This window comes from Brassica rapa, chromosome A02 (assembly GCF_000309985.2).
Source record: "Brassica rapa cultivar Chiifu-401-42 chromosome A02, CAAS_Brap_v3.01, whole genome shotgun sequence".
Classification (NCBI taxonomy): Eukaryota; Viridiplantae; Streptophyta; class Magnoliopsida; order Brassicales; family Brassicaceae; genus Brassica; species Brassica rapa.
The window spans coordinates 28,306,645-28,319,013 of NC_024796.2; the positions used below are offsets into that span (position 1 = coordinate 28,306,645).

General features: G+C 37.1%; 1 protein-coding gene across 1 annotated transcript; it reads left to right on the top strand.

The window, feature by feature from the left end:
• Positions 1–2,962: 2,962 nt before the first annotated feature.
• On the top strand, positions 2,963–5,667 carry LOC103854656 (E3 ubiquitin-protein ligase ATL31). The gene has a single exon (XM_009131612.3). It carries the CDS (start codon positions 4,375–4,377, stop codon positions 5,518–5,520), a length of 1,146 nt encoding a protein of 381 aa, XP_009129860.2. The 5' UTR covers positions 2,963–4,374; the 3' UTR covers positions 5,521–5,667.
• The last annotated feature ends 6,702 nt before the right edge of the window (positions 5,668–12,369 follow it).

Sequence of the window (12,369 nt, forward strand, 5' to 3'; positions counted from 1 at the left end):
TTCAAGCGGATAATCTGTGGGAATATAGGCTGATCTGAGGTAAGCCACCGCAACGCTTGGACGCAACTGCAACAACAAGAACTCTTTACATAGTTTCCTACAATAGATGCTATAAAAACCGCAATGCAGAAAACTACTTAACATTTCACAAGGGTTCTGTCCTCTTGTACACGCTCTTCATTTTCCACTTCTGCTAAAGTCTTCGTGATGGTTAATTACAACATTGTGTGTGCTTGAAGTTAAGGAAGAACACAACACCTCTTTGTAAACGACCATGCCAACGGCTCTGAAACAAAGAAACATTCTATCTTTAAACATAAAACCTTCGAAAACTAGGTTGTTGATTCTTGATTTCAGTATTTTTTTTATCACAGTCAATAATGTGATATTATTGGCTTTGAACCTAAGCCATCACGGATTTGTTCATGTGAACGAAAAACTCTCATACTAAATAGAGTTAGACTAGACTTATAGATTAGATTTTCTTTGGTCTAATATCTGATGTGAGACTTGGATTGCCTACTTATTCTAACTGTCTAGCCCAAGATGATTCCCATATAGGTCGAAGCAATGACCTGCAAACAAGGGAAAGAAATAAGAAAATGTAACTTTTAGCTTCAGTTTAATATATAATGCAACAAAAGGACAGATTATTCAGATACAACTACAATAAACCTCCTCAATAACGTACTTGCAAATGTTCTATTTCTTCCCCTGCATCAAGTTATATCGGTGATTATATGTTATTAGGACACCATTTTAAGATGATTTGTCTGTACTTATAATGACACAGATTGAAAGAAACAATGCCAACGTCGATGATGCAATCATGCATGCTTGACAAGGATGGCTTTGTCTCTGAAACTTGTGCAACCAATTTCTAAGGTCACGAATAGGCTCAGATGGAGTATTTACTCTCTGAAAATGCCTGCTGAATCTGTATGTAGCATTTGAAAACTAATGTTTGATGCAGTATCATGGTGAAGAAAGGTTCGAGTTCTCACTCATGCAGATTACTGTATTCCATGCATTACCCGAGCCACTGTAAGAGAGAAGAAGATTTAACATTCTTGTTTCCAACAAAGACCAAACTTTAGAACACTTGTGTGGTTTGTTTCATGACGCTTATTAATCCGAGTTCATTGCTCGGTGAAGGAAAAGCAGGAATGGTAACAAGAATATTGCAAATTTTTCAAAGCGCTTACAAGAAACTAACGGATGAATTTTGAACCATGTCTTCGATGATAGAACAGACTGTAATTCACGTTGCTGTGTTACTTCAAGATTCTTGCGTATGGATATAAAACGTCATTGGTTTTATACTATAACCATAACGTTAAACAAAGGGAACATTCTTTTGAAAAAGTATTCAACTTTCACATGATTCATCAATTATCATTTCTACATATGAAGTCAAAACTCAAAAAGGTTTTTTATTTCTGTAGAGAGTAAAAAACAAGGCATACGAACAAACGGCACGTAGTTTTATATGGCGAAGAACAGTGGTTAGTTACGTAACTCCATAGAAAACAATGTGTCGTCTCTCCTTTGCAAGTAGAAAGTACGTGATGTTTTTCCCTCATGCAAGTCTGGGTCAATGTAATAACAGTTGGTCGCCAGACTCGCCACCGGCGACCAAATCAAGTCAGCTGCTTCTTGTTCGACTTTATTTTCTCCCTTCACAAGAATGATAATGTTTGACCCAAATATATAACAAGATTATCTGTCTTTAATATTCCAACTAATTTTAAAATGATATTAGCTTCTCTCGGTAACATTGCGGAATAATGGAAAACAAATAAAAAGTAGAGTAAAAATTCGAAGATCTTATTTTCTTTACAAACATAATCGTTCGTTATTCGTTAACTAGGGTGTTTGAGTCGAAACTAATAGTACCGACGAATAGTTCAACCTTAAATTTTCCAGTAAAACCTAAAACATTTGCCTAAGCTATAGTAATATAGTTTCTCGCATAACTGAACTCGATATATATAATAACAGTCTACTAGGTTAAGACCCGCGCCTTGCACGGAATGAACATTATATATAAAAATTATTTTATGTATTAAATATTTTTACATATTATGAAATAATAAATATATATTGAATAATTAAAAGTCAGTACCTATTAAATATATAATTAAATTGGTGTGAACATATAAATCAATTTTATTAATCCAATTTTTTTTAATATTTGATAGGATATGTAATTAAATTTAAATGATACTAATATACATAGTATATTTTAGCATATTTTTAATATTATTGTCTATTAAATGATGTTTTCTACTCATATAGTTTTTTTTGATCATTTGTATCTTTTATAGAAAAAAATTTAAATTACTGATAACAAAATTTTCATTGTGAGATTAATAGTTTTAATAATTTATAATTTAAAAAAAAAATAAGTTGTCAATGTTCGTTCAAAACTTTTACCAAAAAATTGTTCAAAGTAAATTTTGAAACTAAAAGATTTATGTATTTTATATGGTTTATAGTTTAATTTAAAACGATATATATATATATATATATATATATATATATATATATATATATATATATATATATATATATATATCAATCTTAATAATTAATTAAATTATACTTCTTACTTATATAATTTTGTAATCATTTGAATGTGAGACTTTTAACAATTTTAGTAATTTGTAGTCGTTTTTCAAATTTCAAAATATAACATATACATAAAAATCTAATTTTTTATTATATGGTTATTGTGGTTGTTTAATTTATTTAATAGTTTAAAATTAAAAAAATATGATAGAAGATACACTAATTTTTATCAAATCTTTATTATTCAAAATCATTAATTATCATATATACTTTAGCCACATTAGGCAATTCCGTAAATTTTATTTAAGGAAATAATGAAGTACATTAATAATGAATTTATTGTTAGTTTAATAAAAAAACTTATTATATAATTAGATGAACCAACATATTTCTCTAATGATTCTAAGAATCATCCTAGTGATGACATGTGGCTACAAAAAGAAGTTGTAATGCTTCTCAAATAATATATAGGGGATTAAAATTAGTTAATGTACTTGTTAGTTATTTAATTTGCTAATTCAAATCGAAAATGATATGTAACTGTGGTTTTAGAGACTAGCAATGGAGCGACCGAGCATATACTTAATACTGTGATTCTACAATTTTTTTTGCTGTTGTGATTGGTTAACACTTCAAAGAAAAAACAGAACTGCCGAATAATTATACTCATTACGCCGACTACTAACTAAAGTGCGTAAGTTATAATTAAAAATCATATGGGTTAGTAGTGATCACGATAGACCTATGAAGCTGCGATGGCTAAGAGCTTTCTAGAAGGATGCAAATATCAAAGTAGGACCTACGAAAGATGGCTAAGATTAGTAAAGAGAAAGTTCTTTTTTTTTTGTTGAAAGTTTGGTTTATTCATGTTTGTTTTGTCTTTGCCATCACATTGGATTATAAAATCTCAATTTGATGATCTTTCCCTCCCTTATGTGTGGCAACTGCAAATTCTTGGTGATAACCCATAACATAAGTTTCCTACCTATTTCTTTGCTTTCCTGTACTTTACCATTTATTTTGATGAGGTTCATCGTGTGTCTTGTTTTGCAAGCCTTGTTGGTTCATTATTGCTTATATCCAATTTGTATTTCAAGCGAAAACCCTTATAAAAAATAAGTGATTAAAAGTGGATAATTATACTATAAATATTAATATTATAGTAATTTGACTTTTGTAAAATTGATAAAAATGTTTTTTCATAATTTAGATAAAACATCGTTATCATTTCTTTTACTTAAGTTACGTACATATTTTTTTTTTGAAAAATGTCATTTAGCTTTTTGTTTAACCAAATTTTTGTATTAACATAATAAAAACGAATATAGCATGGTAACAAATGTCACTAACTTGTTCTAAAGTTGATGAAATCTATAAACCATAACATGCAACTTATTACACTTTTCTAACTAAAAATTTAAAATGTCAAGAGATTTCAGTAATACTATGAATGAAACTTGCAAAGCATGGGTAAAAGAATCTGAAATTGATCAATTTTAAATGATTCCTTTCATATAATATGTTTGATAAATGAAATATAAGACCATGTCAACGTATTCAAAGTAACCGAACTATTATGACTTTCACTCCCACCTCAATTGGAAAAGTCTCCCTGTCTACGTGGAGCTCAGCTAGTGACACATTTGCTGATGTCACAACCCCCAAACTGGTCCCACCACCCTCTTTGAGTCTTTCCTCCTCTCTTCTTCTCCAAGCCTTCAACTTTTCAAATAATACTTCTCTATAAACTTCACATTCTTCTCCTCATAACTAACTTCAATTAAAAAAACAAAACCTTTAAGCATGAAGAGCTTCTTCGATGGTGGTCCTAATCGAAAGCAACCAGCTTTACTAGCTGTTGTCCTGTTACTACTACTAACCATGTCGGAGCTAGCTTCTGGTCAACCGAGCCAATCCGACCCGAACAACCCGTATGACTACGGCGGCAGGTTAAGTCCAGTCATGGCTGTTGTCGTGGTGGTCGTGATCGCTCTTCTCTTCTTCATGGGCTTCTTCACCATCTACCTCCGTCACTGCACCAGCGCATCCGACGGCGGCAGCGTTAACCCACGTGTAGGCGCGAGGAGAGTGATAAACTCGACGGTGGCGCGTGGGCTAGACGCGGAGATGCTCGAGACGTTCCCTACTTTCGTGTACTCTGAAGTTAAGACGCAGAAGATAGGTAAAGGCGCGTTGGAGTGTGCGATATGTCTGAACGAGTTCGAGGACGACGAAACGCTGCGTTTGCTGCCTAAGTGCGATCACGTGTTCCACCCTCACTGCATCGACGCGTGGCTGAAGAGTCACGTGACTTGTCCGGTTTGCCGGACCAATCTCGCTGAGCAAGAGCAGACAACAGCTGGGCCGGTCGAACCGGAAGTTGTAACCGAAATTGATCTCGAGTCGCAGCAAACGGTGGTTCCTGAACCGGCGGTGGAAGGTGGGAGTGTGGCACGTGTCAAGCTCCCGAGGTCGCACACGACGGGGCATTCGGTGGTGTTACCTGGAGAATGTACCGAGCGGTTTACGTTAAGGTTACCGGAAGAGTTAAGGAAAAAGATTATGGCAAATTGGAAGATGAACCGGTCGAATAGTCTTTTGGTTCGATCGAGGAGTGGTAAACCGGTTGAACGGTCAAGGGCTCGGTCGGACCGGTGGTTGTTTATCAAAACACCGTCGTTTTTGTGGAGGAGTAGGGACGATGGTTCGATTAGGCTAGGTGGTAACGGTAGTGTCAAAGCAAATGCAGTAACAAGTCCAACCGGTGATTCGGTACGAGCAGAAGGATGGAATTTTCTTAGAAACCCGTCTTTTATGTGGAGGGGTACGCCGGTTCCTTCGCCGAGAGTTGAAGTTAATATTAAAGACGGTGAAGGAACATCATCGGTTCAAAGTCAACATACGGGTACAGTTGGTTTATCTAGTGGTTCCGTTAGATTACCGGTTTAGGTGGCTTCTGTCTTGTTCTATCAAAAAAAGTTTGTGTTGTTCATACAAAAGATTTTACGCAATTCTTTTATATTGTCTTTTTCCTTTTATGATGTAAGATATTTAATGTCAATCCCATGGACAAGGAGATTGTATTGTTTTATATTATGTTTTTTCTTCAGAAAGAAATCGACCATTAAAGTCAAACAAAGAACAATGAGTAGTATTGGGTGGAGATTGACCTCTCTGTTCTTTAAGAAACAAACAAGAAAAGTCTTATTCGTCGACCAAGGATACATAGAAGAGAAGATATAGAATATACTTGTTGATTAAAGGCTTCCAAAGATATTTTAGTAGTTAGAAATTAGAAATGTAATGTAATAGTTTGGTTTGGTAGTGTATCTTAGCAAAATGTAATGGATTTGATTGTCTATTTTAATTTCGTATGCTACCAATATTAGCATGTGTTTTTTTTTTTTTTTTTGCTGTATCTTGGCCTCACCGTGGTGTTTCAGACTAGAGACCGAAGTGAACATGGATTCGAAGGTTACCAGGTGGCTCACCGTTAACGGTCTTCGGTCTCGGACACTGCAGCCCATATGTAAATTCTACAGTGGCCAAAGCTCAAACCCAGGAGCGGACACTCCAGCTGGAGCTCCTTTACCACTAGACCAAAGCAACTTGGTTTAGTATGTGTTTTTGAATAGTTAGAATTGTCAGTTTGTTAATCATAAAATTCATTTCTAAATAATTAAAAATCACTTACATGATAATTATTTTACTCAACGAATACGATAATTCATGATTAATAAATTTGTTAGCAACTTACTTGTTTATTTTTTTGGGCTAAAGTGTTGTAGACGGATTTAATAAAAAAAAAGTGTACTCATGTTTGAGTTTGATTTGAAACTTATTCCATCTATTAATTTTTTTTTATAACGCTGATTTATTATGATTTTACAATTATGATATAGGCCATCTATTAATTAGAATCATACAATTCATATAACCTTATCCTCATAGAGCTCCGACAATTAATCATTTGAACTTTCTAGTACGAGATTCCCGTTACATGGGGCCAAAAATAGTCCGAGAAAATCTTTTTAATCTAATTAAACTTGGAGTATCAAATATGGCAACTTCATTCCCTATGTATGTCATCTAGATAGACGATGACTTTTGACAGCCAAAAAAGATGGACAAAGACTTGGTCGCCGCCTTTATACGGATCCGTAAAGGTTACTTGTTCAACAAATTGACGTATGAAAGTTAATCAAATTTGTTCTGGAAAGATAATGTGTAAATTACCAAAACTCATGATAACGGGAACCCAATAATCCCATCCTTCAACTCCAAGGAAGGTTCCGTTGACTATACAATAATTCTAAACGTGAATACAAATTCATCGTTGTTGCCTATATTTTTACTACACGATGATGTGACAAACAAGATATCATTGTAACTTTTTTTAGTATATGTGCTTGCCACATATTGTAACTTTTCTCTTAGCATCTTCAAACTCCATCCATCTTTTTACCAAAAACAAAAAGTGTATATCCTTGATCCTTCTGTGGAATATTTATTTCAGTGAAACTGTTGGGGTTGATAATTATTTGAAGCCTACTTAGTAAGAGGTAACTTACAAGAGTGGTTACAAAAGTGTTTAGCCATGATTTTTTTTTTTTTTTGTTAAATGGCTTTCATTAATAAGAAAAGTTTCAAAGCAAGCGATTACAGAAAAGAAATTAAAAGAAAGGAGGGGGATGGCAACCACAGCTAAACAGACATGGAAGAATGATTTTTAAAGGGAACAACAGCAGCAATGTTTCTACTCTCCCGAGCAGAGAAAGAGTAGCTTGTCACCCAGAGCACGACCAGTTGCTGAAAGGGCAAGTGCTTTAATCCTCAACAGAGAAATTAAAGATTTCATGAACCTTGCTGGAGGAAATGTTAGGCCATCATGAAACCGTCGGTTCCGTTCCTGCCAGATTAGGTAGATAGTTCCTTGCCAAGCTTGGATCACCGCCGTCTTTAGAGTAATAGGAGGCGGTAGTCGATGAATCCACTCTGTGGTGTGTTCCCATTCTGTTGGTGGAGATGGGAGGCCTAACTTACCCATTATTTGTGTCCAAACTTGAGAAGAGTATTGGCACTGAAAGAACAAATGGTCTCTTGACTCCTCCTCAAGACCGCATAACAGACAAGTTTTGTCGGTTTCAGGATTCCAAGCATGAATCCTTACCAAAGTGGGGTTCCTGTTCAAACCGAAGAGCCAAGCCGTCATCGCGTGGCGGGGAATGGCGGCGTTGAACCAGATCAATTTCGCTAAAGGCCAAGGAGGTTTGTGTTCCCTCAACACATTCCAAACCAGAGCAGAATTAAAGGAGTTTTGCAGAGCGCCCTCTACAGACCATTGCGGTGAGTCTGAAGCTTGTGTCAACGACTGAGTAGTTAGGAAGATCTGAAGGTTTAGCTGCCTGGTGGTTCTGGCCGGAGGAAGAGACCAGCCGGAGCCAGAGTACAACTCAGAGACTGTCGCAAAGAGTGTTTAGCCATGATAAAAGGATATATACGTACGAGAAACCAAACCAAAATCCTAATAAAGTAAAAGGTTGATTACTCACTTCCCTCCACCCTACATGCAGCTTGTTTAGATATGATCTTATAGTGCCATCCAATTGTTGGGCAATCACAAACACGTTCAGGGTCTGATATATGTACAACCCAAAAAATATGGACAATTATCTTAAATAATCATTTTAAAGTTTTTGTCACAAAAATAGACATCAAAAACTAAAATGACCAAATAACATTTTTTATTTTAAATTTTATTTTATTTTTTTTAAATTTGAAACATATCCCTAAAACTCCACTACTAAACTCTAAACCGTAAACTCTAAACCCTAAATCCAAACCTTAAACCCTAAACCCCACCCATTAATTCTAAACCATAATGTCTAGATTAATTAACCCCATGGATATAAGTGTATATTTACTTTTTTGATAAAACATTTAAATTTATTTTGGTCATTTTTATTTTTAGGTTTATATTTGTGACAAAAAAATTTTTAAGTCTATTCCATGGAATTTCTCATAAAATATTGATTTTGACTTTTAATTTTTGTAGAGATTATATATAGAAATAAGTTTCTAAATCATGAATTTTTTTTGGTTAAACTTTTTAATAAACGTTAGTTACTTTTAAAATCCCATATCTAATCCTGAACACAACAATATTTTTTTTTATCTTTTTGGTTTGCCACAAGACGATAAAGATGATCAAGAAACTCATTTCCTAGCTGCAATAATCAAGTCTTAAGATCGAATCGGAACTGGATCAGTGAACATTTATACTCCACTCTCTGCATCAACTCTTTTACAGTTTTATGTCTAGTTTTGGATTTTGATTGGTAGATCTTTTATAAAAGAATTATGTTCTTTTATCATCCAATCAAACTTTTAGCAAAACATTTTTTTTTCCAACTTGAAATCATATATATATTAACTTGGTTCCATACAACAACACCTCCAAGCAACACAGCTTGCATCACAACCACTACAAAAATGGGTTAGAAAGACTCATCCAACTACACATCCACGCCTACAAAGGCGAATACCAAAAAAACAGCAAACTAATTAGTTACCACCAGATGCACTTCTGTCATTCGCATAGATATGATCCAACCATCTTGGATGACCAGCAGCTACATAAGACTTAGTGAGACCTAAGTTTCTCACACTCTGAGCAATGAAAGATGCACATCTGATTGTATTCGAAGACCCAATCCTTAGTTCCCACGCTTCAAAAGCCTGCAGCTCTCTCTTGATCTCTCCCACCTCAAACTGCAACGCAGGCCAGCAGGAAGGTTTTTCAATTGCTTCGATCAGATCCCCAAAAGATGAGACAAACCTAACCTTCTTTTTCTTCAAACTTCTCATACTTTCCAGAACCCATAACCACAATTGCAATTTAGCCTCTGTCAATGATCCCACCTCCACAAAGGCACGCCTACTATGCTCCAAGACTTTACCTTTCTCATCTTTTACAATCCATGAAGCTCCCATGCTCTCACCTCGACTTGCCCAATCCATCGCAAACTCACACTGAACCCAACCAACTGGAACATTCTGCAAAGAACACAGAACCGTTGCAGAAACTACCTTCTCCTCTTCTATTTCCATTCCACTCTGCACTTGTTGCGCTAAGAACCAGGCCTCAGCTTCCTGTTTTGCTTTCACAACAATTTCCTCAGCTTCAAAAGATTTACCTTCGAAAATAAAGGAGTTCCTGTTCTTCCACAAAAACCAAAGGAGCCACGGCCAGCTTCGAACAGAGTCCGCTCCATACCTCCCAACAGGTCTGGTTCTCAACAAGTATGAGATGTTCTCATAGATCGACGATACACTAAAACCTCCACGAGGGCTCGGAATGTTGGAAAGAGCCCAGCAAATTCGAGCAAGATGGCAACTAAACAGCACATGATTCACTGATTCACCCTCAAAGCCACACAACTGACATCTGTCATCACATTTCATACCTCTTTCTATTAAGCATACAGCAACAGGCAGAGCTTGCGAAAGAGCCTTCCAAATGAAGGTCTTAATCTTAGGAGCCGTCTGAACCTTCCAAGTGTTGGCTTTCAGTACATTGATCGAAGGCATAGCCTCCATAACTCTTCGTAGCTCTTTGGATTTGTCCCGAGCCGCCAACCAGTAACCGGATTTGACCGAGTAAGCTCCAGATTTATTGAATTTCCAAACCCAAAAATCTTCCTTAGAAACCACCGGTTGGTTCTTGATCAGGATCTGAATGTCAGAAGGCACAAAGACCTCCTCAAGAGCTTGAAGGTTCCATCTTCTACTCTGAAAATCAATCAGCTCCCTAGCTCTCAGATTAACATTGAAAGTGCAGTTTTTAATCCATGGAGCACGAAGGCCAAAACCATCCTCTTCATCTTCCAGCCATTTATCGGTCCAAACAGAGATAGAGTTTCCATCACCCACCCTTTTCCGAAGGCCCTTGGCGAGGAGATCCCTTCCAAAGAGCAGACTTCTCCAAGCAAAAGACGGTCTATCACCCAATTTGGCTTCCAAAAAACCTGTGCGAGGAAAATATCTACTCTTAAGCATCTGAGCCAACAAGCAATTAGGATCAGAGAGTACTTTCCACGCCTGCTTTGCCAAGAGAGCTTGATTAAATGCCTCCAAATCTCTGAAACCCATTCCTCCACTCCCCTTTGGCAGACACAGTTTATCCCAAGAAATCCAATGGATTTTCCTAAGATGCGCATCTGATCCCCCACCAAAAATTCGCCATCACACTTGAAATATTTGCACAAAGCGTTTTCGGAAGCTTGAAAACTGACATCGCAAAGACAGGCAGAGCAGAGGCTGCAGTTTTCAATAAAATTTCTTTCCCCCCTTGTGATAGCTTCCTTAGGTACCACGCATTCAACCTGCCATTAACCCTCCCTCGAAGATAATCCAACAGTTCAATTTTCGATCCACTGAAGCATTCAGGCAAACCTAAATACTTGCTAGATCCTCCTTCATTATCAATACCAAGAATCCCTCGAATCGCAAGCTTAGACATGGAGTCCACCTGATCTCCAAAGGAGATTGCCGATTTCTGCAAATTGATAGTTTGTCCTGTTGCTCTTTCATACACCTTCAATACCTCATGAAGAGCCACAGCTTGGGCTTGAGTCGCCTTACACATGAACAAACTATCATCTGCAAACAAGAGATGATTCACTGAGGGCCCCGATTCTGCAAATTTTACGCCTGAGAGGAGAGAAACACTTTCCGCATAATTCATCAAATGGGTAAGTCCCTCAGTACATAGAACAAACAAATTTGGGGATAACGGATCACCCTGTCGCAAACCCCGTTGAGGCTTGATCAAACCAAAAGGCTGGTCGTTCATAAGCACCGCATAGGAAACTGAAGAAACACACTCCATGACCAGAGAGATCCATCTCGCATCAAACCCAAGAGCTTCCAACAAACTCCTCAGATAACTCCACTCGACTCTATCATACGCTTTTGACATATCAGTCTTCACCACCATACCGTCGTACATGAGCATCGGATTGACTCTAAGGCCATGTACCACTTCATGCGCAATGCCAATGTTATCAGTGATCAGTCTCTCTGCTACGAAGGCTGGTTGATTGACCGAGATAAGCTCAGGAAGAATGGGCTGCAACCGTTTCACCAAAATCTTAGAGATGATTTTATACAGGACCGAGCAGAGACTGATCGGCCGTAAGTCAGTCATCGTCCCCGGATCTTGTACTTTTGGAATGAGGCAGATAAAGGTGAAATTCCAATCCACTGGCATCCTTCTTCTTTCAAAAAATCTCTTCACTTCAAAGGACACTTTGGGACCAATTTCTCCCCAATATTGTTGAAAGAAGAGGCCCGACATCCCATCTGGGCCAGGAGCACTCGAAAATTTTATGCCAAAGACTGCATCTCTGATCTCTTCATCTGTAACAGCAACCAATAACCTCTGATTCATCGAATCTGTCACTCTTGGTCTCATACTCTGAAACACAGGTTGGTAGCTAGGGGGGTTAGAAGATTTGAAGAGCTCCTTAAAGTAATCCAAAGCCACCCGAGCCTTAGATTCTTCTGACCAATGCTCCAACCCGCTGCCATCCTTTAATTTTATGAGCTTCCTCTTCTCTCTGTTGGCTTTAACCGTTTCATGGAAAAAATTAGAGTTGCGATCCCCATACTTCAGCCATTTTTCCATACTCTTCTGCTGCCAAAAAAGCTCTTCTTCCTTATAGGCTCTACACAACTCCTTAATCACTCTGATAGCATGCCAACAGGGGTAATTTCTTGATTGGAACCACTCCAATC

Coding starts and splice junctions, on each gene's coding strand:
- LOC103854656 (XM_009131612.3), top strand. CDS start 4,375: ATGAAGAGCTTCTTCGATGGTGGTCCTAATCGAAAGCAACCAGCTTTA.